Source organism: Drosophila suzukii, chromosome X (genome assembly GCF_043229965.1).
Source record: "Drosophila suzukii chromosome X, CBGP_Dsuzu_IsoJpt1.0, whole genome shotgun sequence".
Classification (NCBI taxonomy): Eukaryota; Metazoa; Arthropoda; class Insecta; order Diptera; family Drosophilidae; genus Drosophila; species Drosophila suzukii.
In genome coordinates this window covers 1388678-1414749 of record NC_092084.1, presented here as the reverse complement: position 1 = coordinate 1414749, position 26072 = coordinate 1388678, and the positions used below count along the sequence as shown (strand labels likewise).

The following is a 26072-nucleotide window of genomic DNA, read 5'->3' as shown; positions in this document are numbered from 1 at the left end:
AGGGAACGACTCTGTTGAATTTTCAAGCTGGGGCTAATTTTTTGGAAGTAAAAATATGTAATATTATATTTTTTATTATAAGTTTATGCCTTAATTTACACAGTTTGACAAATACCATAACCATAACTAAAGTTATGGAATCTAGAATGGAATAAGTGTAGTTTTGATCTCCCATTCAGGACCCCATGGGAAGTAGGGAAAAATTTGACATGAAAATGGGTTAAAATTTTGCCCATCGCCTAAAAGAAAAATTTTAATGTAGAAAGTAAGATAATTCAAGCACAAACTCATAGAGGTATCCCACGTCTAAATCGGGATACAATAACTAAAGTTATGGAATCTAGAAGTCCAGTTTTGGTCTCCCATTCAGGGCCCACTCAGGAAGTACCGAAAAAATTGACATGAAGATTGGTTAAAATTTTGACCATCGTTTAAAAAAAATATGTTAATGTAGAAAGTAAGACAATTCAAGTACAAACTCATAGAGGTATCCCACGTCTAAATCGGGATACAATAACTAAAGTTATGGAATCTAGAAGTCCAGTTTTGGTCTCCCATTCAGGGCCCACTCAGGAAGTACCGAAAAAATTGACATGAAGATTGGTTAAAATTTTGACCATCGTTTAAAAAAAATATGTTAATGTAGAAAGTAAGACAATTCAAGTACAAACTCATAGAGGTATCCCACGTCTAAATCGGGATACAATAACTAAAGTTATGGAATCTAGAAGTCCAGTTTTGGTCTCCCATTCAGGGCCCACTCAGGAAGTACCGAAAAAATTGACATGAAGATTGGTTAAAATTTTGACCATCGTTTAAAAAAAATATGTTAATGTAGAAAGTAAGACAATTCAAGTACAAACTCATAGAGGTATCCCACGTCTAAATCGGGATACAATAACTAAAGTTATGGAATCTAGAAGTCCAGTTTTGGTCTCCCATTCGGACCCCATGGGATGTACGAAAAAATTTGACATAAAATGGGCTTAAATTTTGTCCATCGATTAAAAGAAATATTTAAATGTAGAAAGTAAGATAATTCAAGCACAAACTCATAGAGGTATCCCACGTCTAAATCGGGATACAATAACTAAAGTTATGGAATCTAGAAGTCCAGTTTTGGTCTCCCATTCAGGACCCCATGGGATGTACGAAAAAATTTGACATAAAATGGGCTAAAATTTTGACCATCGTTTAAAAGAAATATTTTAATGTAGAAAGTAAGATAATTCAAGCACAAACTCTTAAAAGTATCCCACGTCTAAGTCGGGATACAATAACTAAAGTTTTGGAATCTAGAAGTGCAGTTTTTGGTTACCCATTCTAAGGCCATTCGAAATGTGCAAAAATTTGACATGAAAATGGGTTAAAATTTTCACGAATTCAACCACAATCCTACTTCTAAATTGGGACCCAATTTCTCAAGTTATATAATTTAGAAGTGCAACTTCTGCAATTCAGCAATCTCAAAGCCGATGAATCGCTTAAGTCCAGAGTTGTTACCTTAGTTTAGGCAAATGTCACAGTAACTCTTTAAAATCAAATAAGAAATTTCCACTCATGCTTATAATTTTCGTGTGCCAGTGTAACCGGGCTATTAGGTCAGGTCAATAATCGATGGCTGCAGGGAAGTCATCGATGTAGGCACATTTACGGAACCATCGATAGTATCGAATAAACATCGATTTGGCGGCCAGCACTAGCAATTTGTCTGCAACTTCGCTGCGGGTATTTTTTGTGTTTGTTGTTACATATAATCCGATCAATTTCGATCGTTCGTTTGGCAAATCAGTGTCTACTGCCCCCAATTGGTGAGATTTTGGCCAAGATTCGTCGAGCGTCATCGAAACGTTGAGTTGCCTCGCTCCGCCTGTGCTTTCGGGTTTTCCGTGCCTCTTTTTTTTGGTTCGTTTTCGTTTCGTTTTCCACTTGGATTCGCGAGGGGATGATGAAAAGGGGGAGGAGAGGAGACTCCCGACCGAGTGCATCCCCCGCGTGTGCGTGTGTGTTGGTGCTTCCAATGCAATTGTAGCTGAGCGCGCTCATAAAAATCAAAAGTATATTTAGATATACATATGTATATATAATAATCGGATACGTTTTCTCATTGCCCCACTGTGTGCGGCAGTGTGTGTGTGTGTATTTAAATCAGTAATTTCGTGAGTGTGTGTGTGTGCCGAGCGCGCTGCGTTTTGTTGTTGAGTGCGAGCGAGATAGCGGCCGGAGGAACAGAGAGAGAAACAGGAACTGCAACAAAAACACTAAGGACAACAATAACAACATTCGGCAGCAGCTGCAGCAGCGATGACTTCCAGTCGCTGCATTGGCAAAGCGGTAAGTTCTCGCCTGGAAAGTTAAGCTACATAGCTAAGCTAAAAGTTCCGCGATTTTCCTGCATGTGTATTTATGTAAGTACACACACACGCAACGTTGACGTCGGCGCTTACAGCGTTGTTAGCTGCTAACAGCACAGTAACGGCCATCCGCTTAGGTCCCGCTCGAAGTTAACCGGGAGTGTGTGAAGTGCAAGTGATACGACGTGTGTGTTTTAAAAAGTGTAAACTACTTGGATACATTTAAGAGGTGCTGAAGCGAAGGTGAGTTGCAATTTGAATACCTTCTTTCGGTGCTTTTCATGACACATTCTCATTCTCACCCACGAACGTACGCCCGCTAACACCAAAACACAACGCACATGCGCACAGCGACCCACCAACACCAATGCGGCTCTCTTTATTTTTGTTTTTAGTCTTGCTCTGCTTCCATTCCACTTCGCCTTCTGTATTCATCGAGTGCATTTATTGTTATCGGTTTCTGTTTCTCTTCCACCAAACTCGGCTATCGCTGCGTGTGCTTCGACTTTTAAACGGTAAACTATTTTCATTTTGCAAATCAAGCTGCTTGTTTTTTGTACATTTCTGTTGATGAATGAGATGTGGGAGCATTTACGCAATTGTTTTGTGATTTTTCTCGTGTTCACTGTAAGATTCTCTTTGTGGTTTTGCCATCTCGCTCGCTCTCTCTCGCTGCCCGGTGTCCCGCTCGCTCACACGCACACAGTCACAAACGCACGCACACCACAACAGAGGCCGCCATTGCTCTGCTGCGCAGCTTTTACAGTGTTGCATTCTGTGCAGTGTTGTTGCTGGCGTGGAAGCTTTTTCGCCCCTTGTTTTGTGCCCCTCGTTCGTTCGTTCAGATGTTTCTGCTATGCCGTTATCGCCCATTCGCTATGCGATACTTAGAAATTATCGATTTCAGGCTTTCCTATCCAATTATCGTTAGCACATTTACATCTTTTTCTGACCACAAGAAAACATCGTTTGCTGAAATGAAGGCTATTTAACACCGTAAAAAAAAAACACCGTAGAAATTTTCTCTTTCTAATCTATTTCATTTTTAAATTGACCTATTGGCAAAAACCATTTATTCGTTCGCATATTAATAGAAGCCTAAAACTATACAAGTTATTGAATCATACAAGTTATATGTAAGATTAACTTAGCAAGCCATAACGGGAATTTTTTTTGTTTCAAGAGTTCTACACCCATCGTAGTCGTCAACAGTTTCAAAAGGTACATATGAATGTACATACATATATGTATATATGAGAGACGGGAATGCAATAAAAGTTTATCGTGTAACGACACGCATAATAAGATTAAAACAATGTTACAAATCGTGCTATTAAGCAAGCGAGGGAACCCGCCGAGGGCTTTCAGTTGCAGATACAAAAGCTGAAATTTGTAAGATTTCAGAAAGACTTGAAAATATTCAAGAATTTTTTTTAGATGTGTCTTGAAAAAAATCAAAAGTTTAGAACTAATTCTCATGGTTTTTTAAACCTAACAAGAGCAAGCGTTCAAAAAGTTTAGCCACAGGAGGGAATTCCCCCATGCTTTTGATGACTAAAAAATAGTATGCTTAATGCTGATGCTCGATTACTGTGTGTAAATAAAAGTACAATGAAAAATCACTTTAAAAAGATCACGGAATATAAAATATTCCCTGAAATTCAGAAGGATTTTTTTTGGATAACTTGTAATGCTTTGAAGTAGGCAACACATTTTGAACTCTACAGTTACATTTTTATTTAGGATACCAGGAGGGTACTAATCCTTATATACATATATAAAACAAGGAAGAACGCTATAGTCGAGTACCTCGACTATCAGATACCCGTTACTCAGCTAAATGGAGATATGCAAGCAGCAAAGCGAGATTAAAATGCGCCACCTACCGGCGGTATACAGATTTAAGCGTTATGGGCGTTAGAGTGGGCGTGGCAAATTTTTTTTTGGATCAATCGATAGGTATCGACGAGACCAATACATTTCAGTTACAATTTTTTATCTAGCATGAAAATTGTGGGCGTCACAGGTTTTTGCGGTTTGTGGGCGTTAAAGTGGGCGTGGCAAACTTTTTTTTGAGTCAATCGATAGGTAATGACGAGACAAATACATTTCAGTTAAAATTTTTTATCTAGCATAAAAATTGTGGGCGTCACAGGTTTTCGCGGTTTGTGGGCGTTAAAGTGGGCGTGGCAAACTTTTTTTTAGGTCAATCGATAGGTATTGATGAGAACATTACATTTCAGTTAAAATTTTTATTCTAGCATCAAAACTGTAGGAGCCACAGTTTTGGGCGGTTTGTGGGCGTTAGAGTGGGCGTGGCACTCTACTGAAACAAACTTGCGCTGCGCAGGAATCTCAGGAATCTGCGTGCCTAATCCCAGTATTGTAACTCTCATAGTTTCCGAGATCTCAGCGTTCATACGGACAGACGGACAGACGGACAGACGGACAGACGGACAGACGGACAGACGGACATGGCTAGATCGACTCGGCTAGTGATCCTGATCAAGAATATATATACTTTATGGGGTCGGAAACGCTTCCTTCTGCCTGTTACATACTTTCCGACGAATCTAGTATACCCTTTTACTCTACGAGTAACGGGTATAATTACTTGAAAAATCTTTATAATAATCTAAGGGTTTGCTTTTGGGATGTTGCAGGTCGCTGTTGTTTTGGTCGCAGCTGTTGCGCTATTTACCGCTGCCTTTCGTAATCCCTGCATAGATGGTACCCATACCGTACCGTAGTACACCCGCTTTTTTCTCTTCGCTCGGCGATCGAATCGTATCGGATCGTATCGTTCGCGTGCCGTTTCGTTTCGTTTTCGCAGGTCTGGGGAATGGGGTCTGGGGACTGGGGGCTCCAAGCACAAGCACTTGACTCGCTCCGCTATTGCGCTTTTTGCTCATTTCGATTTTGTCAAGCGACGTGTGCGGAACTGAACTGAACGGCGGTTGGCGGTTCGGCGAAATCTCTTTGTACTTTCGTTTCTTGTGGTGTTGTTTGTGCCGTGCCCCGAGTTCCCGAGTTCCGAGTCAATATCAAATCAAAATAAAATTCGTGTTTTTTTTGCTCTGCTTTCTGTTGTTTGCGATTTGCGTACGAAGAAATTAGCGTTCTACCAAAAGCGATCTGTGATTTTTTGTTCCGTTTGTTTGTGTTTTAACAATAACAAATCGCGTGATTTTCTGTTGTCGCCAGAAATCGAATCCGAAACTCTATTTCCCAGAAGAAAAGATCAGGCGGGCGCGCACTGCTTGCTTTCTGCGCAGCAGGACTGCTTGCATTCCGGGGCGATGGCTCAGTCGACGGCGCTCTACGCCGGCTACAAACCCCTGAGCCAGATCCAAATCCCAACCCAGACCCAGAACCCCACGGCCACTGATCCGGATTTGGCCATGGATCCCATGTGTACGTATAGTGCAGATCCGCAGTGGTTCTGACCCTCCATTTCACCCACGTTGCACTCGGTTGCCGCCCTTTCTCTGCCTCCAATTGTGCTGACCTGGTTGTCTGGGCACCTCCTCTGCGTAAACGCTTGATTAGCAGTTATTTTTGGCTTATTAACACAGTTATGGTGCACTGAGAGACTGGGGAGCACCAGTACCCCCTAGTTTTAATCTTCCGATAATGATAATCTCTGCCCACTCTCTCTTGGAAACGTGGGATTACACAGCATTGCCATTTACGTCGTTTGTTTATGCGTCGCTATTCTCTCCCATCGTCATCACATCAGCATCGGCATCCCATCATCTCATCATCCCCACCGAGACCTGAGTTGAACAGAAAACATTTTGTTTTCATTTTCTAATGCCCCAACGAATATTTTTGCCTGCTATTTTAGTATTTTTGTGAATTTCCTTTCCGCCTTTCGGCGCATTGTTGTTACGACTTCTAGTTTTCTAGCTTTTTGCTGTACATACATATGTGCAGCACCTCGCCTTCATTTTCTATAATTTGTTTTTTCATTTTCGTTGGGGAACCGGAAAAATAGCTTAGGAAGCGCTGTGAGGCGAAAGATTTTGTCAGTTTTTCACTTGGTATCCGTATCACCTGACCGTCCATTTTGCACAAGCCACCCTATCCCCACCCCCTTTCGTTCAAGGCCGCGAGGGTCCGTCGTTATTTATAATTCCGTTTGTTTGGTCCCAGCGGTTAGCACTTGCTAGATCGGCACTGCTTACGTCTAAAGCTGTCTAGGGTATCGTTTTCTGCCACCTCAGCTTCGAATTCCGGGTAATACTTCCTAAGTGGAGTCAAAGAATATAGGCGATTTCCAGATTTTCAGCCATACGCGATAAGGGATACGCGTACGGGGTGGGGCGAAAGCTTGGGTGCTTAAAGCTTAATCCCTTTTGAGCCCAGCGCATCACATGGCATTGAAATCGAAAGTTGGAGGCTTATCTGACGGTGCCTTCGGTGATGAAAAGTAAACCCTACGCACCAGGGTGTACCAATACCAATAGAGTAAAAATGTTATAGAATGATAATGGTTCGATACAATCTAAGACCATTTTAAACCACTTGTATGTTGCTTTTTGTCTAATATGAATTAAAAAAGCTTAGATCTTAACCACAACCTACGATTCAATACAACTACGACTTTTTTTTACCACCCTACTAAAGTAGACACGAAACCGAGGTGGTCACGAGTCTCATTGGAGCGATTCGCGAAACGCAATTAGAACCTATGTCAGGTGGTCTGATCGGTATTTAGGGGGTTGCGCCCTTGTAACCCTTTTGCAAACAAGTCAAATTTCTATCTAAAGGCAACACTTTTTTTGTTCCAATGCACTGCTTGCTCGCTGGACCGAAATGGTATTTATAAATTTAAACTTCAAAGTAAACATCTCCGACTAGCAATAAATGACAATGAATGCCAAAATAAAAGCATTTAAGTATTCTTTATCGACAACAGAGTATACCTTGCACTGTCTGCTTGTAATAAAATCTCGCAGTTAAATACTATAATAAAATAGCTATGGCAACCAGACATTTTGCTTCTACAAAGATGTAGAAAATATTTACCTAGTCAGCACATTCTGCAAACAAGCTTATTGGTTTAAAGACTTACTGAGATGCTGGGTGGGATACGTATCTTTTTTATTACAAGGTATGGATTGGGATAGAACTTTAATTTGCAGGAAAAATAATAATAGCAATTCAAATACTAGGAATAATCAATTAGTTATTTATAAAGAGTGCACTTCTAAACCTGTTGATTTCAATGTGGAACGCAACAAAACAGATACCACACTTAAGAGTTGTAAAAAAGAGCTCCATAAAAGGGGCTGGAGAGACTTAACGTGACTCACGGCTAGGAACTGAGTAGCAACAGTGATTTCTTTTTGCCAGTGAGGTGGAAAGTTTTGCAGTTGGCCGTTTAGCGTACCAAATTTAGCATCCACCCACGCAGCAGCATCACCGTCGTCATCGTCATCACTCGCACCTCACATGAACACATGCCGTGCATCGTAATTTCTCACCTGGAGTAGCGATAAATGTTGTTTTCAAAGAGGAGGAGGAGGGGAGTTCGCTGCCTGGGTATACTGACAGGGATCTATGCTTCGGTGCAGTGATAAGTGTTAAAGCGACTATAAACATTGTCATTATTTCCAGATGGACTCTGCGCTCTCCTCTATTTAATTTGTTCCATCGTCCATCGCTCTGTTCCTTTTTGCACTGTGCCATTGTTTCAGTCTTATCAAGCCCTGTCCGGCCGGGCTTTCATGTCACAACGATAATTACACTCGTTGCTGTTGTAGCAATTTTGTTGTTGGTCTTATTTTCGGCAATTCCGATAGTGCGACAGCCGATAGATTATCAGCAAGTCGGTGGGAGATTGTACCTCATGTCCGCATGGTTGCACTGCTGAAATCCTCGATTACGTCGCTAAGACCGATGAGTCAGCCTATGACGAAGTTGATCGAATTGGAGTTTATGCTGCATACATGGCGATTAAGAATATATGTGAATACAACATTTTCTCAAAGATGGGTGTTTCAGTTATCACAAATTGTATCTTTTATTAGCACAAAGAGTATTCGTTTTACATAGATTCTAACAAAACTGCGTAATATCAATTTCATATACGCAGTTCAAATATATAATAACAAGTTGTATATCTTTTTGATAACCGAATAGTACGCAAACAATTTTGGCAAACCCTGATTACAATCACATTTTTTTTGATATTTTATCAGATTAATATTTTTTTTATACATACTGATGTATTTTATAATACACATTTTCGTAAAGACATACTTACATCATTTTACTTGTGATTAAAAAAATAGGCTATCTCTCGGACTGCAACATATTTCTCTTTAAATTAGGTGTGTTATAAATGTGATTAATCTCTGTGTATTTGTAACTGTTTAAATATTTATATAGTATATATTATTTACCCGAGACAAGTACGGAAGGGAAGGTAATAAAAATAAAAATAAAATCGAATTGCTCAGATTTCATAAGAAATAATTTTCGAACCTTTGGACTAAGATTTTGATAGACACATTCATTTAAATGTGTCGGTTTTTTGTTTTCCGCAAAAAATTCAAATCCAAGAAAGGTTAAAAATATATCAAAAGGTTTATAGATTAATAGTTAGTTACAGGCAATAAGTTCAGCTTAATTTGGTTGAACCCGCTAAATTGATCTGAACTAAAAGGGGGAACAGGTCTTAAGATTCGGATTGCCATCGTTGATAAGAGAGTGCAGTGCAGATCGCGGATGCCCGATCCAGCTGCACCTAAAGGTGCACGACCCAAATGCGTGATCACCTAAGCAGCCTATTTGTATTTGCTTTGCTGCTCTCGACCTTGGACTTGCCTGGCCATATGGACCAGTTTGGAAAGCAGCTCTCGGGGGGATGGGAATAGGTTCGTTGTAGATCGGATCGATTGCCTTGCCTCCATAAGCTTATGACGCACATCTGAGCGATCTATTTGTCCAATCGGAGGACCGGGAGTGCATAGAGTACAGAGTATGTAGAGCTCAATTGCACTGAGCCTTGTGGACAAAAACACGTGAGGTACGAGTTAAGTGGTAAGAGACTTATTAGGTGAACTTTAAATGCCCGTCCGGCAATGTCAATTCCGCCAGGAACCGCAAACAATTTAACGTTTGTGTATTTCTGTTGTAACTGCAACGGCCCATATATTCGTATTTGTCACTGCTAATTCTCAGATACAGTCAAACTTCCATAACATGAACCACAATGACAATATTAGTATTTAAGTATTTCTAAATACTTAGAAAGGCATTTTCTGAAATGTTAGTGTAGGTTGTATGCTTGAGGAATATTTAAGTTGTGTATTGTCAGAAACGAGTTCGGCTTAGAGAGGTGTCGACCCATAGAAGCTTTACAGTAGCTGCGCAGTTAGGCAAATGATCGACTCACTTCTTTTTTCTGAATTGGAGCCCAATCGTCGTCGTCGTTACAGCTACATTTCATGCTTCTATTGTAGCCTTTAGCTATTACCTATTAGCGACGACGTCGGAGCTCTGCCTGCCGACGCTCGGTGTTTTCAGTTTTCAGTGCTCAGTTCTCGATTCTCAGTTCCAGTTCTCAGAAATCGGCAATAGTTTTTCAGTGTCTGAGCGTTCAGCGCAGTGTCTGCTTCACCTTTTCGATTCGCTCTGCTCCGGCTCCTCGACGGATTCAGGTCCCCTCTGTCTGGTCGTTTGTCGATCCGATCCGATCCAGGTAATAATTCCCATTCCCATTCCCTAAATATGGTGCTATAAACTGAACCACTCACTAATTACTGCCCATCTCATAAACGCTAATCAGGTCGTCCAGTTCCTTATTGCTATTTTGGATTGAGTCCCAACCAGCTATACTAAACTTACATCCATGGCCATTGAGGGTTCAGTTGAACTTGTTTTTTTGTTTGTGTCCCATCTGTCTTGGCCAATTCGGCGTTATCAAACGTTGAACCAGCCGTTGGCCAAATATAAACAAATGTGGCTAAAACCAGTTGCTTTCTAAAAAATAAAAATAAACCATATGGTAAATGTGTGGTTTACGCCAAATATCTTCCTAACATTTGAACACATTCCCTTAAGTTTTTCTACGATATTATTTTAGCACCCAGGTATAAACTTTCCTATTGCTATTATTGCGTTCATTGCTGTGCGATCATGTTGTGCGATCGTGTTGAGGACCGGTAGCTGTGAAATTTTTGGGAGATAGAGATATGGGGCCAAGATCATCATCCTCGGTGTATTGCTTTCCATCCCTATCCCCAAAGTCCGCCTGTTTGCGGGGTTTTGTGGTTGAGTTGTGTTTGGTTTTCAGGTTGGGCGATAAAGACGGAATTTTCTGCCTTGTCTTTATCATTTTTACTTTAGCAGTGGTAAATTTCCGTCGCAAATCCGTTGATATGTGGGTTCGGACGTAATGTTTGGCATAGTATAGTAGTTGATAGCCGGGAGCAATAATCATCAGCGGATCGGAATCGGACCCATATAGAAATACAAATATTCGATACGCCGACAAGTAGACCCATAAATATTCCACTTGTTAACGAGCACATTTGAATTCCATGTCTGGTTCGCGTGTGTGTTGTGTAATGTTTTCCTCAGTTCGCTGTTTTTGTTGTATGTAGATCATCAGATCGCAGATACTGCCAAAAAATAACCGGGAATTTGGCCATAATTCCAGGTAGTCCCGCCATAATCAGCTGAGCTGGCAACCCTGCCACCATCGAACTGCACTGCCAAACTATCGATAGCAAACGGTGTGAGGAGTAGTCGATTCGATTGGATTCGACGCCTAGATTCGTCAGCTGTTTTCACTAGTTTCGTTTCGTTTTGTTTTTGATGTGTGCTTCGTCTTTTTCGTTTATTATTTGTGCTAATCCAAAATTGCGCTCTCCAATCGGCTCTCTCACGCTTGGAAAAGACTAAAAAGAGCGTCGCCCACGCAGCACGCTCGTTTTGTGTGAGGTTTTTACTCTCAATCTCAAACTCAACCTCATTGTCAGTTTCACTTTCATTCGTCTTCGATCGTCAAGTGCAAATAAGTCAAATATTAGCCAGCCACCAAAACACATATACATGTGCACATCCATAATTTGTATCTATCCACAATAAATTTTGGTGTGTTATTTTGAAGGTACATCAGAACAGTTTTCTATATATGAATCCTTTTGGCTTTAACCCACCGAATTCCGAAAAGCACACACAAAAATACACGATATCTTTGAGTAATGCTGTTGGCTTCATCCTCATCCCGCATCATGCATATAAAATCATTCACCATACGCCAATTAAACCCAGTACAGCAGCACTTTTATGTTAAAATACTCCACTAATTTCATGTTTCGCTACGCCACAACAACAACAAACAGCAGCTACAGCAACAACAGCAGAAGCAGGAACAGCTGATCAGCAGCCCCAAAAGCGCCAGGAAGAAGAAGAAGCCGAACGAGGAGCCCCATCCTCGCAAAGCAAGAACTCTATTCAAATTTCAGGGAGCTATAGCAGTTCCATCGACGACGACTACGGCGAGGAGGATCAAGTAGGAACATTACCCCCGCCCTCGATCACCAAAAGGACATCCAACCTCCTGCTCCCGCCCCGCCCACAACCACCACCACCACCACCCCGCTCCACATCTTCGCCCTACACAGACGACTTGTGCACCTGCTGCAACTGTGCCTACTCCAGCGCCTCCGCATCCGCCTCCTCCTCCTCCGCCTCGTCCACATCCTCATCATCCAACTCGAGTGCATCCCCAACCGCATCCGCCGTTGCCAAGCAGCTAGCCCGATCCGTGACCGCCACCAGCATCATGGACATGCCGTACAACACCTCGCCGTCTCTACGCGTGCGCACCACCTCGCTGAATCAGCTGAAGAAGACGGCCGATCTGGCCATCGAAAATGAGCTGCACGTCTGCCCGTCGGTGATGTCCGAGGAGCTGCGCAAGCTGCTCCCGCCCACCTCGGAAACGGTGATGACCAAGCCCTTCCCTATCCGCGGCGAACGCACCATCGCCGATTGCACCACACCGCATGTGATCGCCATGGTGGGCCTACCGGCGCGCGGCAAGACCTTCATCTCCAAGAAGCTGGCGCGCTACCTCAACTGGATCGGGATCGCAACGCGTGTATTCAATCTGGGCGAGTACAGGCGGCATGCGACCACCGCCTACAAGTCACACGAGTTCTTTCGCGCCGACAACGAGGAGGCGATGGCCATCCGCAACCGGTGCGCCAATCAGGCACTCCACGACTCCTGCGAGTGGCTGCTGAGCGGCCAGGGCAGCATCGCCGTCTTCGATGCCACCAATTCGACGCGCGACCGCCGACAGCTGATACACGACATTGTGGTGAAGCAGCACGGCTTTCGTCTCTTCTTCGTCGAGTCGATCTGCGACGATCCGCAGATCATTGAGCAGAACATTCTGGAGGTCAAGGTCAGCTCGCCGGATTACCTCAATATGAACACCGAGCTGGTGGTGCGGGACTTCCTGCAGCGCATCGAGCACTACGAGGAGCGCTATCAGCCCATCGACGAGGTCACCGAGGCCCATCTCAGCTTCATGAAGGTTTACAATGCCGGCAAGAAGGTGGTCGTCTACAACAACGAAGGCCACGTGGAGTCGCGCATCGTCTACTACCTAATGAACATTCACATAACGCCGCGCACCATCTACCTGACGCGCCACGGCGAGAGCGAGTACAATCTGAGCGGCCTGATTGGCGGCGACTCGAATCTGAGCACCCGCGGGCATCAGTATGCGAATGCCCTGTCGACGTTCATTGCCCAGCAGCAGATCGACGGACTGCGCGTGTGGACGTCGTGGATGAAGCGAGCCATCCAGACGGTGGCCGATGTGAAGGCACCGCAGGAGCGCTGGAAGGCACTCAACGAGATCGATGCTGGCCACTGCGAGGAGATGACGTACGAGCAGATCAAGGAGAAGTTCCCCGAGGAGTTTAAGGCGCGCGATGTGAACAAGTTCGCCTATCGCTATCCACGCGGCGAGAGCTACGAGGATTTGGTGGCCCGACTGGAGCCGGTCATCATGGAGCTGGAGCGACAGGGCAATGTGCTGGTCGTGTCGCACCAGGCGGTGCTGCGCTGCCTCTTTGCCTACTTCCTGGACAAGTCCGCCGACGAGCTGCCCTACCTGTATGTCCCGCTGCACACGGTCATCAAGCTGACGCCGGTGGCCTACGGCTGCAAGGTGGAGCACATCAAGTTGCCCATCGATGCGGTGGACACGCACCGTCCGAAGCCCAAGATACCCGGCGATGTAAGCGAACCGGGACTGGACGGACTCAGCGGCGAGCTGGTGGCACCCGATGGCGTCGGCAAGGTGCTCATTGTGGGCGACGATGTGGCGACGGCCACGAACGGCAATGGCGGGCGCGTCGATGTGCAGGCGCACCAATGACGGCGTCGCCTGCGTCCCGTGCACCCACATCCACCTCCGAAATCCAAGACAATCTAAGCACGGCTGCTGGAACGGCTACGGCTGCCCCAAAGGCACTAGACAACACCCCCTCTTAATCCCAGACCTCACATCCCAATTCTTCCCCCAATCCCATACCGAGAAGCCCAACGGAGACGGACAAAGATACGGACATGGTCATGTCATGCCAGAGTAGCAATGACAACTGCTCCTGCTCCTTCTGCTAGGATGTGGTGGCACTTCTACTTAATGTGGCATCGGAGGACTGCATATGAAATTGTGATTGATCCATTGCGCTGTTTTATTATGTACTTTAATGAACGATTAAATACTTTACAAATGTTTTAGAACATCTACATTGATACAAGAAACAACAAAAAAACAAAAAACAAAATATACATTCAGACTTAAATACCTAGATTTACATATTATATGTACGTTGCTTAATTGGATGTGATTAGTTACCCTAGCCACACACGCAGGCGGTGGGCATCTCCTCCATGTGTTGAGAAACCTGTTCTATCACTACTGTAGAACCCAAATTCCCAAAATGTGTTTTTATCTGCTTTTATTTCCATTTTTACCAGTAGTTTTGGGCTAATTTTGCAGCTAAACAAGAGGATAAAACCACGGATTCCATTCGAAATCACATGCCCAAAACACTTTTATATCCTATGTATATGTTTGCTCGAAAATGTATGTTCATGTGGAATAAATATTGTAACTACATATATGCTATCAGTCCTAATCAACAATAAATAACGATTTATGAAAAGAACCCACGCAAAAATGCAAATTGTTTCATTATTGTGTATCAGGTGTATATAGGAATATATAATTAAAACTGCAATGAACGAAAGTAATGTAAAGGTACTCATAATTTGGAATTTAGTATATATCTAAGATATGAAATTAATCTAAAGCAAGTAGAGAATAAAAAAAAAGAATTTTAGCTACGCCGTCTTTAGGTGATACCTTTTATTGACAAGTCGAAATTTGGGTTTTCTATACAATATTTTAAATTTGATTCAAGCCGGCAAATATTGGCACAGCTTTGTAGTTAATCGAAATCGGGCTCCCTAAGCAATCAGATTTTTGTCTTAAGGATGATTTTGGGTGCCATTTTTTATATTCGAGGAAAGTCTTTCGAGCACATACTCATTTTACCTTCGATGGCTTTCAGCTGCCGGGAAGAGTATTGGAATGTCTCCTCGTCCTTGTCCGCTAGGATCACATCTATCACACCGAACCCACGAACAATCCCAGAGACAACGAAGATCCAGGACACCTCCCGACTCGGCAGAATGCCCCGCTTCCGCAACGAGGAGCCGGAGCAGTCGCCCTACAGCGATGGCGACGTGGTCTGGGTCAAGATCCACAACACCGAGATCTGGTGGCCCGGCGAAGTGACCCTGTCGCAGGACTTTCGGTTCGTCAACTCCAACCGCCCGCCATTCGCAGTTGTGGCGTTCTTCAATGAGAAGACCTTGTAAGTTCCATTGTCTTCTCTTTCCTATTGATATTAAGATTCTAATTTCTCCTGCAATTACCAATTCGTGCATAGCGAGCAAGTCAGATCATCGAAACTGATTTACCCCTTTCAATGCGCTCACAAGGAGGAGTTCATCAAACGCGGCACCAGTAAGTATATATTTAGTGGCACTACTATCCTTAATTGAGGTTAGACTTAAATTTGGGTTTACCTTTACTTTTTACTTAACAAAATAATATGTCAAATCACATCAACAAGGGATTTTAATATAGTATGTAGAAAAAAATTAAAGCAAGGTAAATAACCATATTATAATGGGGTTCTCTAGAACTGCCTAAGGAATCATTATTAGATCATTACTCTGATTCATCCATAACTATTTTTTTTAACAAATGAGAAAAAGAAGGAGTGGAAAAAAGAAAGCTCTGTACCTTTTCGGTACAGTTCCTAGTTAGGAGCTAACCTCTGAGCATCTTGACTATGTGATGTGATCATGACAATCCATTTCCGTTTTCTTTTACAGAAAAGGCCGATGGAATGCACATGGGCGACAAGTTCAGTGACGATGTGGCGATCGCAGAGTCGCGTTATCGCCGTCACCAGGTCCTTGAAGGAACCGGAAGCGGAAGGGAAACATGGGCCGAAAACGGCATCGGCGGACCCGCCCCCCGGCCGGACAGCCTCATCAAGGCCTTTCTCTCGAGCAGCAGCAGCAGCAGCGGCAGCGTGCACAACAGCAGTGCCCGCAGCAGCAGCGGAGTGCCTTCGCCAGCGGGTCGAGTAAGTAGCTCGGCATCGCCACCGAAGCCTTTGCTAATATCGTATCCCATACTCCACCAGCAGGCGCCCACTTTTCGCATCATGGATATCGGAGGCGGCGGCACGGCGCCCCCGCCCCGCGATCGTGCCTTCGACGAGGCCGGCTACGAGTGCAACATGTGCACCTTCCGCACCAACAGCATGAGCGTCCTGCTCATCCATCGCCGTGCCCACCTGGAGTCGTCGAGCAGCTTCAGCAGCAACAGCACCACCAGCACTGCCACCAGCTCGGCAACAGGCAACTATCCCCCACGAAAGACGCGGGCCGCGCGACGAGCCCACACCACCAACAGCACCTCCTTCCACAGGAGCTCTGTGCGCTGCCATTCGCGTCACGTGTCCATCGTGGTGGACGCCCCGCTGACGAACGAGGAGCAGAAGATGGTAAAGAGCATTGCCAAGCAGACGCTGGCCAGCATCGAGAGTGTGGTGCGCCCCGGCGAGGACAGCTCCTCGACCTCGGCCTCGGTCTTCGCCTCCCCCTCCGCCTCCATCTCAACAAGCACCTCCAACTCGTCGTCGCCGCAGGTGCCCATGGCGCAGACCACTCCGCGACGCAGCAATGCGCATCCCCGGGATCCGCGTAGCCAGCGCTCCAACCAACTGCGAGCCACCATGCCCGCCCCTGAGTCGCCGCCGGCCAAGCAACGCCGACTGACCCGTTCCATGAGCCGGCGTCAGCGAGGCGCCGACTCGCCGGAGCTCCTCCTGCCACCACCGATGCTAACCACGTCTTCGCGTCGTGGCGGAGGCAGACGATGCACGCTGGCCGCCGCCACCACGGCGAGTGACCAAGAAGTGACCCCCACGACAAGGCGGGGCAATCCCCTGCGCAAGACGCTCACCACAACGCCAACGAGCGCCGAGAAGAGACCGCGGAGCGCAGTAGGTCGGCGCAAGCGAACGTTCTCCAGGAATAGGGCGCCCATATCTGATACGCATTTCTCTCCGCCGAGGCTCCTTTCATCCCCACCACCGGCCAAGCGGGCGGTAGGTGACGGAAGGAAGGAAAAGGACAAAGTGGCGGTTCTGCCTGATCTGACTGTTCCGCCATCCACCCCATCCCCCGAACCGGTTTCAGAGGTTGACATTGTGCAGCCGCCAGAGAATCTCCGGCATCCGCAGAGCAGCATCGACGCCTCCAAGCAGTTGCAACTTAGCCTGATGGCCGAGTGGGGCGACGACGAGACGGACGAGTCGGTAGAGGAACCACTGCAGCCGCAGGTTGATGGCGATGGCAGCAAGGTGGTGGAACCTCCGCCACCAGCAGCAGCAGCAACAAATCAGCAAGCGGAGGAAGAGGAGGGGGAGGAGCAGGAGAAGACTGACGGCGTTGCTGCCAAGAAGCGCATACGCAATATACCAAAGAAGGATCGGCGCGACGTGGTTGTGCAGGAGTTCCACGTGGACAGCCAGCCGGAGGCCGATGAGCCGGAGGTCGACGAGCCGATTGTCATCCAGGACAGCGACGCCAGCTCCAACGGCAGCGTGGTGTTTGTCGAGGACGAGCCGAGGCAGCGCGGCAGGGGTCTTCACACGCAGCCCAATGGTAATGGCAATGATAAGGCCACATCCTCGACTAAGGCGGCCAGCAACATCCCGTCCTGCTTTGACTTCGAGGAGGAGGATGACCTGCAGAAAGAGCCTGATTGGCCAGATGGCCAGAATGGCTTAAGCTACAGGCGTCGGACCAACACCAATGCCAATCGCATCGATGCCAACGGCAAGACCCATTGCGAAGAGGACGTTCCTGCTAGGGAAGAGGAGGTGCGCACGAAAGAGCCCGTGACAGGGCAGGAACCCCAGGACAATGCCACACACGAAGGTATCTTCAAGGGCTTCGATGATGTCCAGGAACAGACAATCGCAGCCGTCGAAGTTGAGGCGCATGCCGAGCCTGAAACAGCTGTGGAGCAGGAGCAGGAGCCCGAGCCCTTGGATGCAGTGGCGGTCGAGGAAGCAGTGCCCGAGGAAGGAGCTGAAGGCGATAACATGAGCCTGCCTATCAAGGAGCGTCAAAAGCGCATTTTCAAGTCTCGCAACAAGTCGACCGTCCTGGCAGGAGCGCAGGAGGAGGATTTGCTGCCGGTCTCGCTGATTGCCGGCGATGAGGAGGTGTCCGCCCCCACCATTCACAGCCCTCTCCAAGAGACGAACTGCGTCACCCAGCTGCTCTTCAACGGCGTCAGTAGCCGGAGGAGCAGCGCCCACAACAGCAACACGAACAGCAGCGAGGGTGCAATGGGCAGCCTGAGCCGAAGCAGAAAGAAGCGGCGCAACAAACCCAAGACTGAATCCTCCCGTCGCCCGCCACAGCGCCCGAGGGCCAACATCCGACAGCAGACTCCCTCGCCGTCGCCATTGCCTTCGCCCTTACCTGCCCACGAGGAGCTGAGCAACAACAGCAGCGGCAGCGGGAGCAGCAGCAGCAGTGGGAGCAGCAACAGCAGCAGCCACAGCAACAGCAACCACATGTCCAGCGCCAGCTCAAGCTCGGACTCGCACGGCATCGGCACGCTGTCCCCGGAGCCGAGCTCCAGCAACAGCTGCTCGATAGCCTCGAACATCGCGGTCATCTCGGCGGAGGAGGCCCGCGAGCTGCAACGATCCGCCTCGGGCGCCGGCATGATACACGCGGCCATTGTGGACGCTACCCAGCCGGTGCAGCGGGGCGGCGTGCTCATCCTGGAGGACATTCGGTTGCCAAATTTGTACGAGCCCTTTGGCAGCCTCCAGTCCTCCGACAGCAATGGCAGTCGGCTGCCCGATGAGGACGACGAGCAGTCACAGGACACGACGGAGCATCCGGAAAAGAACGATGAGCAAGAGGATCAGGAGGAGGAGGAGGAGAGCCACGATGAAGAGCCAATGCCTGAAGATGACGCCGGAACAGTAGGGCAGCCGGCAGAAGAGGAACAGCAGGAGAAGGAGCAAGAACTGGAGCAGGAAATGGATCAGGATAAGAAGTCGGAACCACAGCCGGAGCCCGAAGCGGAGAGTGACCTGGCCAACTGGTCTCCGGCTCGCCATTCACCCGATGTGGTGCGCATCCTGCCGCAGGCCCGCGAGGTGCTGCTCAAGAAGCGCGAGCAGGAGCTGCTGCGCCAGTACGAGGCCGACTTGGTCAGCGGACGGAGTGCGGAAAAGTGTCGCCAGGCGCGCGCGCGCTGGAGCCGGCCCATGCCGTCGCCCGAAGAGGAGGAAGAGGACGCACAGGAGGCAGAGATGGAAGCAGATACGGAAGCAGAGGTGGAAACAGAGGTGGATGCAGAGGTGGAAGCAGAGATGGAAGCAGCGGAGCCCGCTCCGTCGCCAAGGTCCGAGGAGGATCAACTGGAGCTGGGCGTGGGAGAGAAAAGGATTAGTTCGGAAGGGGAATTGCCATTGGCGACCGCAGAGGAGGAATCGGGGGAGGACGAGGAGCAGCTCCAGCTGGAGGGACCAATGGATAGCACCGATCTGTCCTTGGATGAGCAGCTGGCAGCCGTCGAGCTGGTGCTGCCCGCCTCATTATTCCCGTGCTCACGTCGCCCCGCCAGCCACCCGCAGGTCACTCCACTGCTCCCGACTCCACTCGCCACCGGCCCAAACAAGCCCTCTCGGCATCTCAGCTGCGCCCGAACTCTTAGCGACGCGGATGTGGCCAAGGCCCACCAGCAACTGGTGGATCTGCGCGAGCAGCAGCGCCTTCGCTCCTCGCCGACGTCGCCGCCCGCGGTCCTAACTCCTCCGGAGACGCTGCCGCAGGCCGGCGGGCAACGAAGACCGCGACGCCGCTCGAGGAACGCCACCAGTGACCACGTGGAGAGCGGATCCCGCAGCGACGTCGCCGAGGAGTCGTCGTGCGAGACCAAGGATGATCAGGAATGTCCCGAGAACGTAAGTGGATTAATTTTAGGATGAAATGAGTTTACATATCACAATCATATTACATAAATACATAAGTAACCTTATAGAACCGGAAACTTTCTTACAACACGTTCTTCCACTTGCTCTTTTCAGCCGCCTCAGCTGTGCGCTGGACGCATCTGCGCGGTGATGACTCGACCGATCCCGGGCTACAGCCACACGTTCATGCTCTGCTCGCTGAACAACAACAACTTCACGCCGCTGAACAACGTGGCCCTGTACCTGGACAACGAGAAGAACCACCTGGTGCCGGTGCCGCGGGAGGCACTGCTGGAACCGCCGCGCCTGGCCGACGGCCATCCGCTGTCTGCCGTCTTTGCGGACATTGACTTTCTCGGCGGCGAGGCGGTGGCCCAGGTGGTGGAACCCTCGGAAACGGAGAATGAGGCGGACCTCGACCAGGAGGATCAGCTGTCGCCGCGGCCTCACCTGTCGCCGCAAATGCTGCTCAGTGAGGCGGATAACGATGTGGAGCCGGTGGACACGATGGGCATTATGACGCCACTCAGCCAGGTGGCCGAGGGAAGTGCCCTGGCTGCCGGCAGCTATGTCAACGAGGAGGAGGAGCTGTCCCTGCACGATGAACAGCTGCAGTCCAATGTGCTGCAGCTGAACGTCAACGGTCACCGCCTGGATCTGGATCCCTCGATGCTGTTTAGCATTGCCGAGCAGCCGGACTCGTGCATCGAGGTGAGCGTCACCGAGACGGGATCCGGTGGCACCAATGTGGCAGGCGCCGGCGGGATAAGAGCCGTGCTTCAGGCACGCGACATCCTGCAGGCAGCGGAGGTGTACTTGCAGGAGCGTGACCTGCAGCTGGTGACCCTAGACGACGACGATGCAGACGGGCCATCGGCCGGCATGGCTGTGCCCGTCACGGATTTACTCTCCCAGGCGCTGGCCGGCAGTCAGGTGGTCGACGACGACTCGGACTTCGTGAACGCGGCCAACGCTGGCGTTGGCCTGCTCCACATCGACACCCGCACCGGCGCCAGCCTCCTGCATGTCGGCAACGATGAGCCGGGCAGTGTGGTGTTTATTTCGCACCCCATGCCCCCGCAGACCGTGCACCTGACGCCGCCGATAACGGCGCGCACCAACGAGACGAACGCGCTGCTCGACCAGACGCCGATCATGTCCACGCTGGAGAACCCGAGCGGCATGCAGTTGCGCCGCGTCTCGCCGCTGGAGGGCAATCTGGAGGATAGCCTGGCCGTGATTGGCGTGACGAACGGCAGCGGTGTGCCAACCTCACTGGAGCTGCCCATCACGGTGACCAATCCGGCCATTGCCTCGCGGATGGGTGCCCCCGTCACCGACATGCTGCAATTCGCTCCTTTTCAGTAGGCGGAGCACACAGTCCATAAGCAAATAAACTTGCTTCTATTTTCGTACGGTTAAGAAACTTTTTGTTAGGATTAGAAGATGCAGCTTATGCATTTTATTTTTTTTTTTTGAGCGGAGCAGTCTGTATGACTTCTTCGTTAGTTAAATTGACACGGAAAACGGACGACGACATTGCGCTAAATGGCAGTGTAGATATTTAGTTGCTTAATTCACCTAAGTTAGATCTTTGACTCCAACTATCCCAAGCATTGCAAATGTAGGATAGAAAATACCTATCGGATAGATGCGAATAGTGGTGCAAGAAGCCACGGAACGGAACAGAAAAGAACAGAATATGATATAATAGAAGAGAAGAGAGAGAGGATCGATGCCCGGCACCAAAGGAAAAACTTACGACACATGTATGTTACAGAGAGTATGCAAAACAGCATATAGTACAATATGTAGGGTACACAGGAGCAGGAAGCAGGAGCACATTTATATTTAATGACCATAAATGACTATACCAATGTGTGTAAGATATGTCAGTCTCTAGGCTAACAGATGATGTAAAGAGAGAGCCCGGAAGAATAAACCGCAACATGTGCAACAAAGATATATTTTTTTTATTGCAACGGATCATATTTAACAAACCTCGAGCAAGCGTCAAGACAAAGCTTAACTTTAATTCATACCAGTGACTTATTTAATTGACAGGTTTTAAAATGTATTAGCATTTTGAAAATAATTTATTACAAAAATGTTTTTTGGCTTTAACAAAGGATATCCCTATTTTTTTTAGCATATTTTGTTCTCCAATAAGCATGTGTGCATTTCAAACAAACGAATCTTAGAAGATACTGATTATTTTTTGAAAATACAACCAAATAAAAAAAATGTATCGAAAAATAACATTTTACATTTATTGTCGATTGAAAGTGTAAAATGAATAACATAAACCTTGTAAAAATCGTAGAGCATAGACCCTGAAATCCATGGGTAGTTCCATCGAAATCATTTTTCAAAAACTGTCGATTCTGAAAATATATTTTGCGAATTTTGTGAATTACAAATAAAATGCGATTTCTGTATTTAGTTTGGTTTCCTTTATTGAGTTTTAACAATTGCATGATGATTTTGCATTACAATTCGCTTAATTATTAATAACAATTGCTTTCAATTTCATAGCATTTGTGTATTTCTTTCTTGGTTTGAATAAGTTTTATTTGTGTTCTGTTTAGAATAAAATTATTGTAACCGTTTACACTCAACTTTCAACTTTCAACTAGTCTGGCTTCTATTTCACACGTTTTGCCTCAAATTTGACAAAGTTGCTGCTTTCTATAAGTGGGTCGGCTGCCTGCGCAGGGATCTCACCTAATTCAAGGGCTAAACAAATTAGAAAATTAATAATCAATAAATAATTAAGATTATCGCTTTGCATACGAATTATATAAACAATAATAACTCAGGGTTTTGGCTGGATGGCGACAAAAATACTTTACTACCGCAAGTAAAATTGGCAATTTAACGAGTTTTAACGCTTGCAAGTTTGGCCTATGCAATTTAAATAATATACCTAGGTATTCGAACATAAAAATACTTAAGGTAGTGCTCTAACTTTTTTTAAATTTTCGAAGGTTTTGCGGGACGAGGCAAATTTTTGACAAAATTAAAAAAATGGGTAAACGTAAGAAACTTTCGGCAAAGTTTAGTGAGTGTTTTGTTGCTGTTGTTGTTGCTGTGGTTCTGTTTTGTTGTTGCTGCTATATATTTTTGGTTTGGGGCGAGTGTTTAATTGCTGTTGTTCATACTGCATCATCTTCCCTATGCACAATATTCCTGGCGGTATCTCTGCTCTGTTTGTATCGCTTGATGTTCTTCTTGTTGTTGTTGGCGATACCTGATTCAGTTTTATGCGGGCGATCATAGATCCGTCGTCTACAGCTTGGCGCAGATCTCGTTCGTGAACTCGGAGCACTTGGCACGGCCGCCGAGATCGCCGGTGAGGTACTTGCCCTCCTTAATGGTCTCGAAGGCGGCACGCTCAATCTTATCGGCATACGTGTTGAGCTCCATGTGACGCAGCATCATCACTGCCGACAGCAGCAGGGCAGTGGGATTGGCCAGGTCCTTGCCGGCAATATCGGGGGCGGTTCCGTGCACGGACTCGAAGAGAGCACCGTTCAGGCCCATGTTGCCGGAGGGCGTAAGGCCGAGGCCGCCCACCAAACCGGCACACATATCAGACAGAATATCACCGTACAGATTGGGCATGACCTGCAAGGAAATAAGACTCGAGTTAATCTCTGGTTTAACGGCCACAAGGTTTTCTGCAACACCTACCAGCACGTCGTATTTGCCGGGGTTCTGCACCATGTTCAGGCACACAGTGTCCAGATACTTTTCCTCAAACTGGATTTCCGGGAACTTCTGGGCCATGTCGCGGACGCAGCGCAGGAAGAGGCCATCGGACATGCGCCTAGGGATACGAAGAAGAAGGTCAGTTGAGGGGCTGGAAAAGAGTGGTGCCCACTTACATAATGTTCGCCTTGTGAACCACGGTAACCTTCTTGCGGTTGTTGTTCTTGGCGTACTGGAAGGCATACTCGGCCACGCGCTTGGAGGCCTCCTCGGTGATCAGCTTGATGCTCTGGACGACACCATCGACGATCTCGTGCTCGATGCCAGAGTACTCGCCTTCGGTGTTCTCGCGGATGGTGACCACGTCGACGTCGTCGTACAGCGTCTTGTAGCCCTCGAGACTGCGGCAGGGACGCACGTTGGCGTACAGGTTGAATTCCTTGCGCAGGGCCAGGTTCAGCGAGCGGTGACCCTTGCCCACGGGCGTCATCAGGGGACCCTTTAGGCCGATCTTGTTCGTGTTCACCGAGTCGATGGCCGCCTGTGGGATGCCAAACTTTCCGTCCGCGCCCTGTTTTTGTATACCACACACAAGCACAAGTGCCAAAGAAAGGTATACTCAATGAGGATAATAATACTAATCGGATGGGTTAAAAAAATGTACTTTACTAATCTATGTGGTTTGATTTGTGTGTTAACTCTTTGACATATCTTTCGTCTATAATATTTTATACTAATAAGTCTGCCATGAGGGCTACATTTTATTGTAAGCACAGTGTAGTTGACTTTATTAGAGTTAAACTAGAGCCTTTAATTTGTTGTTAAATAATGCAGACTAATGCTATATATAAATAGAATGTGCCACAACTGGATTTACATTTTTGAAAATGGTGGATTTTTTGGACCTTTGGTTGGACAAATTAAGGAATTTTTAAGAGTTGACTCGAAAACAGTTTTTTAAAAGCTTTGACGATTAGGTATTTTTACCACATATTGAACTATAAAGCAAATCTAGTTATATGAAAACCAGCTGATTAAGAGTGCTAAAATGCTTGCAGGCAGAATGCATTTGAAATGTTCCGCCTTTAAACGCCGTAGTTGCCACCTGTTGGCAAAAAGCCGTTCACACTGAAAACGATGGCGCTCGAATCGTTTGGTTTTGATTTGAACTGCCATCGGCATCTGCCCGGGATTACGACACTCACCCGAACGGGGGTCACGTCCACGGCCTCCCACTCGATGGGCACGTTGGCGGCGGTGAAAATCTTCTGAACGGCCGCAGAGATCTCGGGTCCGATGCCATCGCCGGGGATCAGGGTGACCTTCTTGGTGCCGGAGGAGTAGGACCGGCTGGCGGCGGGGGTCGCGTTGACCTGGAAGTAGGGTAAACGATAACTGGGTTACACAGGTGGCACAGGGCGAGCAGTGGGATGGGAGGGATGGCGCTGTGTAGGCATCTAGAGTTTTATTACGATTACATAAGTGGCCATGCCAAACAACAATCTCAGCAGTTCTGTTCCCCCCGCGCCAAACATCTCGTCATGTTGAGGTTAGAGTGCATTAGTAATTCCCACGGCGTTGATATGGCCGGGAATCTGGTAATCTCGGTAACTGTTTTTGTTCCGGGGTGGGTTTGGATGTGGTGGCATCCCCTCGGCCATCCCCCACTCACCCACACACACACGCAGTTATCAATAACGGCCACGCAACGAGGGAGCGAGAGAGCAAGTGTTATGTAAAGGGAATGCGAATTCTGAGGCTGTTCTCGTTTTCGCCGCACGGACAGCTGACAGCTGATGTCCTGGCTGGTCGAAAGGGGGATTCCTCTTCCCCTCCCCCACAGTCCAATCCCAAGACCTCCTGCCGATCATCTCAAGGAACCAACCTGGCTCACCGCTGGCGTCGCCGTCGCCGCCGGAGCATCACGCGCAGCAATCAAACCCAGTTGATTAAGCTGCAAGTGTTTTGCGTAATGTGTTGTTGTCGATGATGGGTTTGGGTTTCGTAGATTGGTTGAGTGGTTATCGATGGAGCAATGTGGAGCAGGGTGAAGGACCAGGGCGAGAAACAAAATCGCAATGTTAGTGGTAGTTGGCCTTTAGTTTTTGGCCAGCACGTAATCAACTGCTGTCCTGCGGAATTTTCGGTCTAAGGGGAATCGCGGCGCGGAAGGGGGCGGGACCATAGGTCGCTTAACTCTTAACTCTACACGGCTCTTACAATTTTCTGTACGAATCTAGCAGCCATTGCGTTGTTCGGTTTTTGCACTGGTTCCTGGCTAATATTAAATATTATATAGAAAAAAGTCCGTCTTTTTAGTCTGCGCCCGCCGTTGCCACCTTGCGGAAAACTTAGGTTTAGAGGTGGAGAAATGGAG

The 26072-nt window shown here is 47.5% G+C and overlaps 3 protein-coding genes across 7 annotated transcripts; 2 read left to right on the top strand and 1 right to left on the bottom strand.

The window, feature by feature from the left end:
• The first annotated feature begins 1684 nt into the window (after positions 1 to 1684).
• LOC108014941 (uro-adherence factor A) lies at positions 1685 to 22422 on the top strand. 2 transcript variants are annotated; one of them, XM_036820650.3, is made up of 6 exons: positions 1685 to 2334; positions 14969 to 15274; positions 15350 to 15426; positions 15801 to 16057; positions 16121 to 19975; positions 20099 to 22422. In XM_036820650.3, the coding sequence occupies exons 2-6, from the start codon at positions 15090 to 15092 to the stop codon at positions 21350 to 21352; spliced, it is 5628 nt and encodes a 1875-aa protein (XP_036676545.3). In that variant the 5' UTR covers positions 1685 to 2334; positions 14969 to 15089; the 3' UTR covers positions 21353 to 22422. The 2 variants fall into 2 exon arrangements, with proteins under 2 accessions (XP_036676545.3, XP_036676543.3); XM_036820648.3 differs by having other exon boundaries at positions 16118 to 19975.
• On the top strand, positions 5265 to 14563 carry Pfrx (6-phosphofructo-2-kinase/fructose-2,6-biphosphatase). Its single transcript, XM_070997466.1, has 2 exons — positions 5265 to 5768; positions 11714 to 14563. The coding sequence occupies exons 1-2, from the start codon at positions 5654 to 5656 to the stop codon at positions 13765 to 13767; spliced, it is 2169 nt and encodes a 722-aa protein (XP_070853567.1). The 5' UTR covers positions 5265 to 5653; the 3' UTR covers positions 13768 to 14563.
• Positions 22415 to 26072, bottom strand: Idh3a (isocitrate dehydrogenase [NAD] subunit alpha, mitochondrial). 4 transcript variants are annotated; one of them, XM_036820657.3, is made up of 6 exons: positions 25916 to 26033; positions 25581 to 25649; positions 24901 to 25068; positions 23872 to 24266; positions 23678 to 23813; positions 22415 to 23611 (listed from the first exon to the last, which is right to left on the bottom strand). In XM_036820657.3, exons 1-6 carry the CDS (start codon positions 25940 to 25942, stop codon positions 23273 to 23275), a joined length of 1134 nt encoding a protein of 377 aa, XP_036676552.1. In that variant the 5' UTR covers positions 25943 to 26033; the 3' UTR covers positions 22415 to 23272. The 4 variants fall into 4 exon arrangements, with proteins under 4 accessions (XP_036676552.1, XP_016936859.1, XP_065723684.1 ...); XM_017081370.4 differs by lacking the exon at positions 25581 to 25649 and having other exon boundaries at positions 25916 to 26072; XM_065867612.2 differs by lacking the exons at positions 25581 to 25649; positions 25916 to 26033 and adding an exon at positions 25168 to 25200.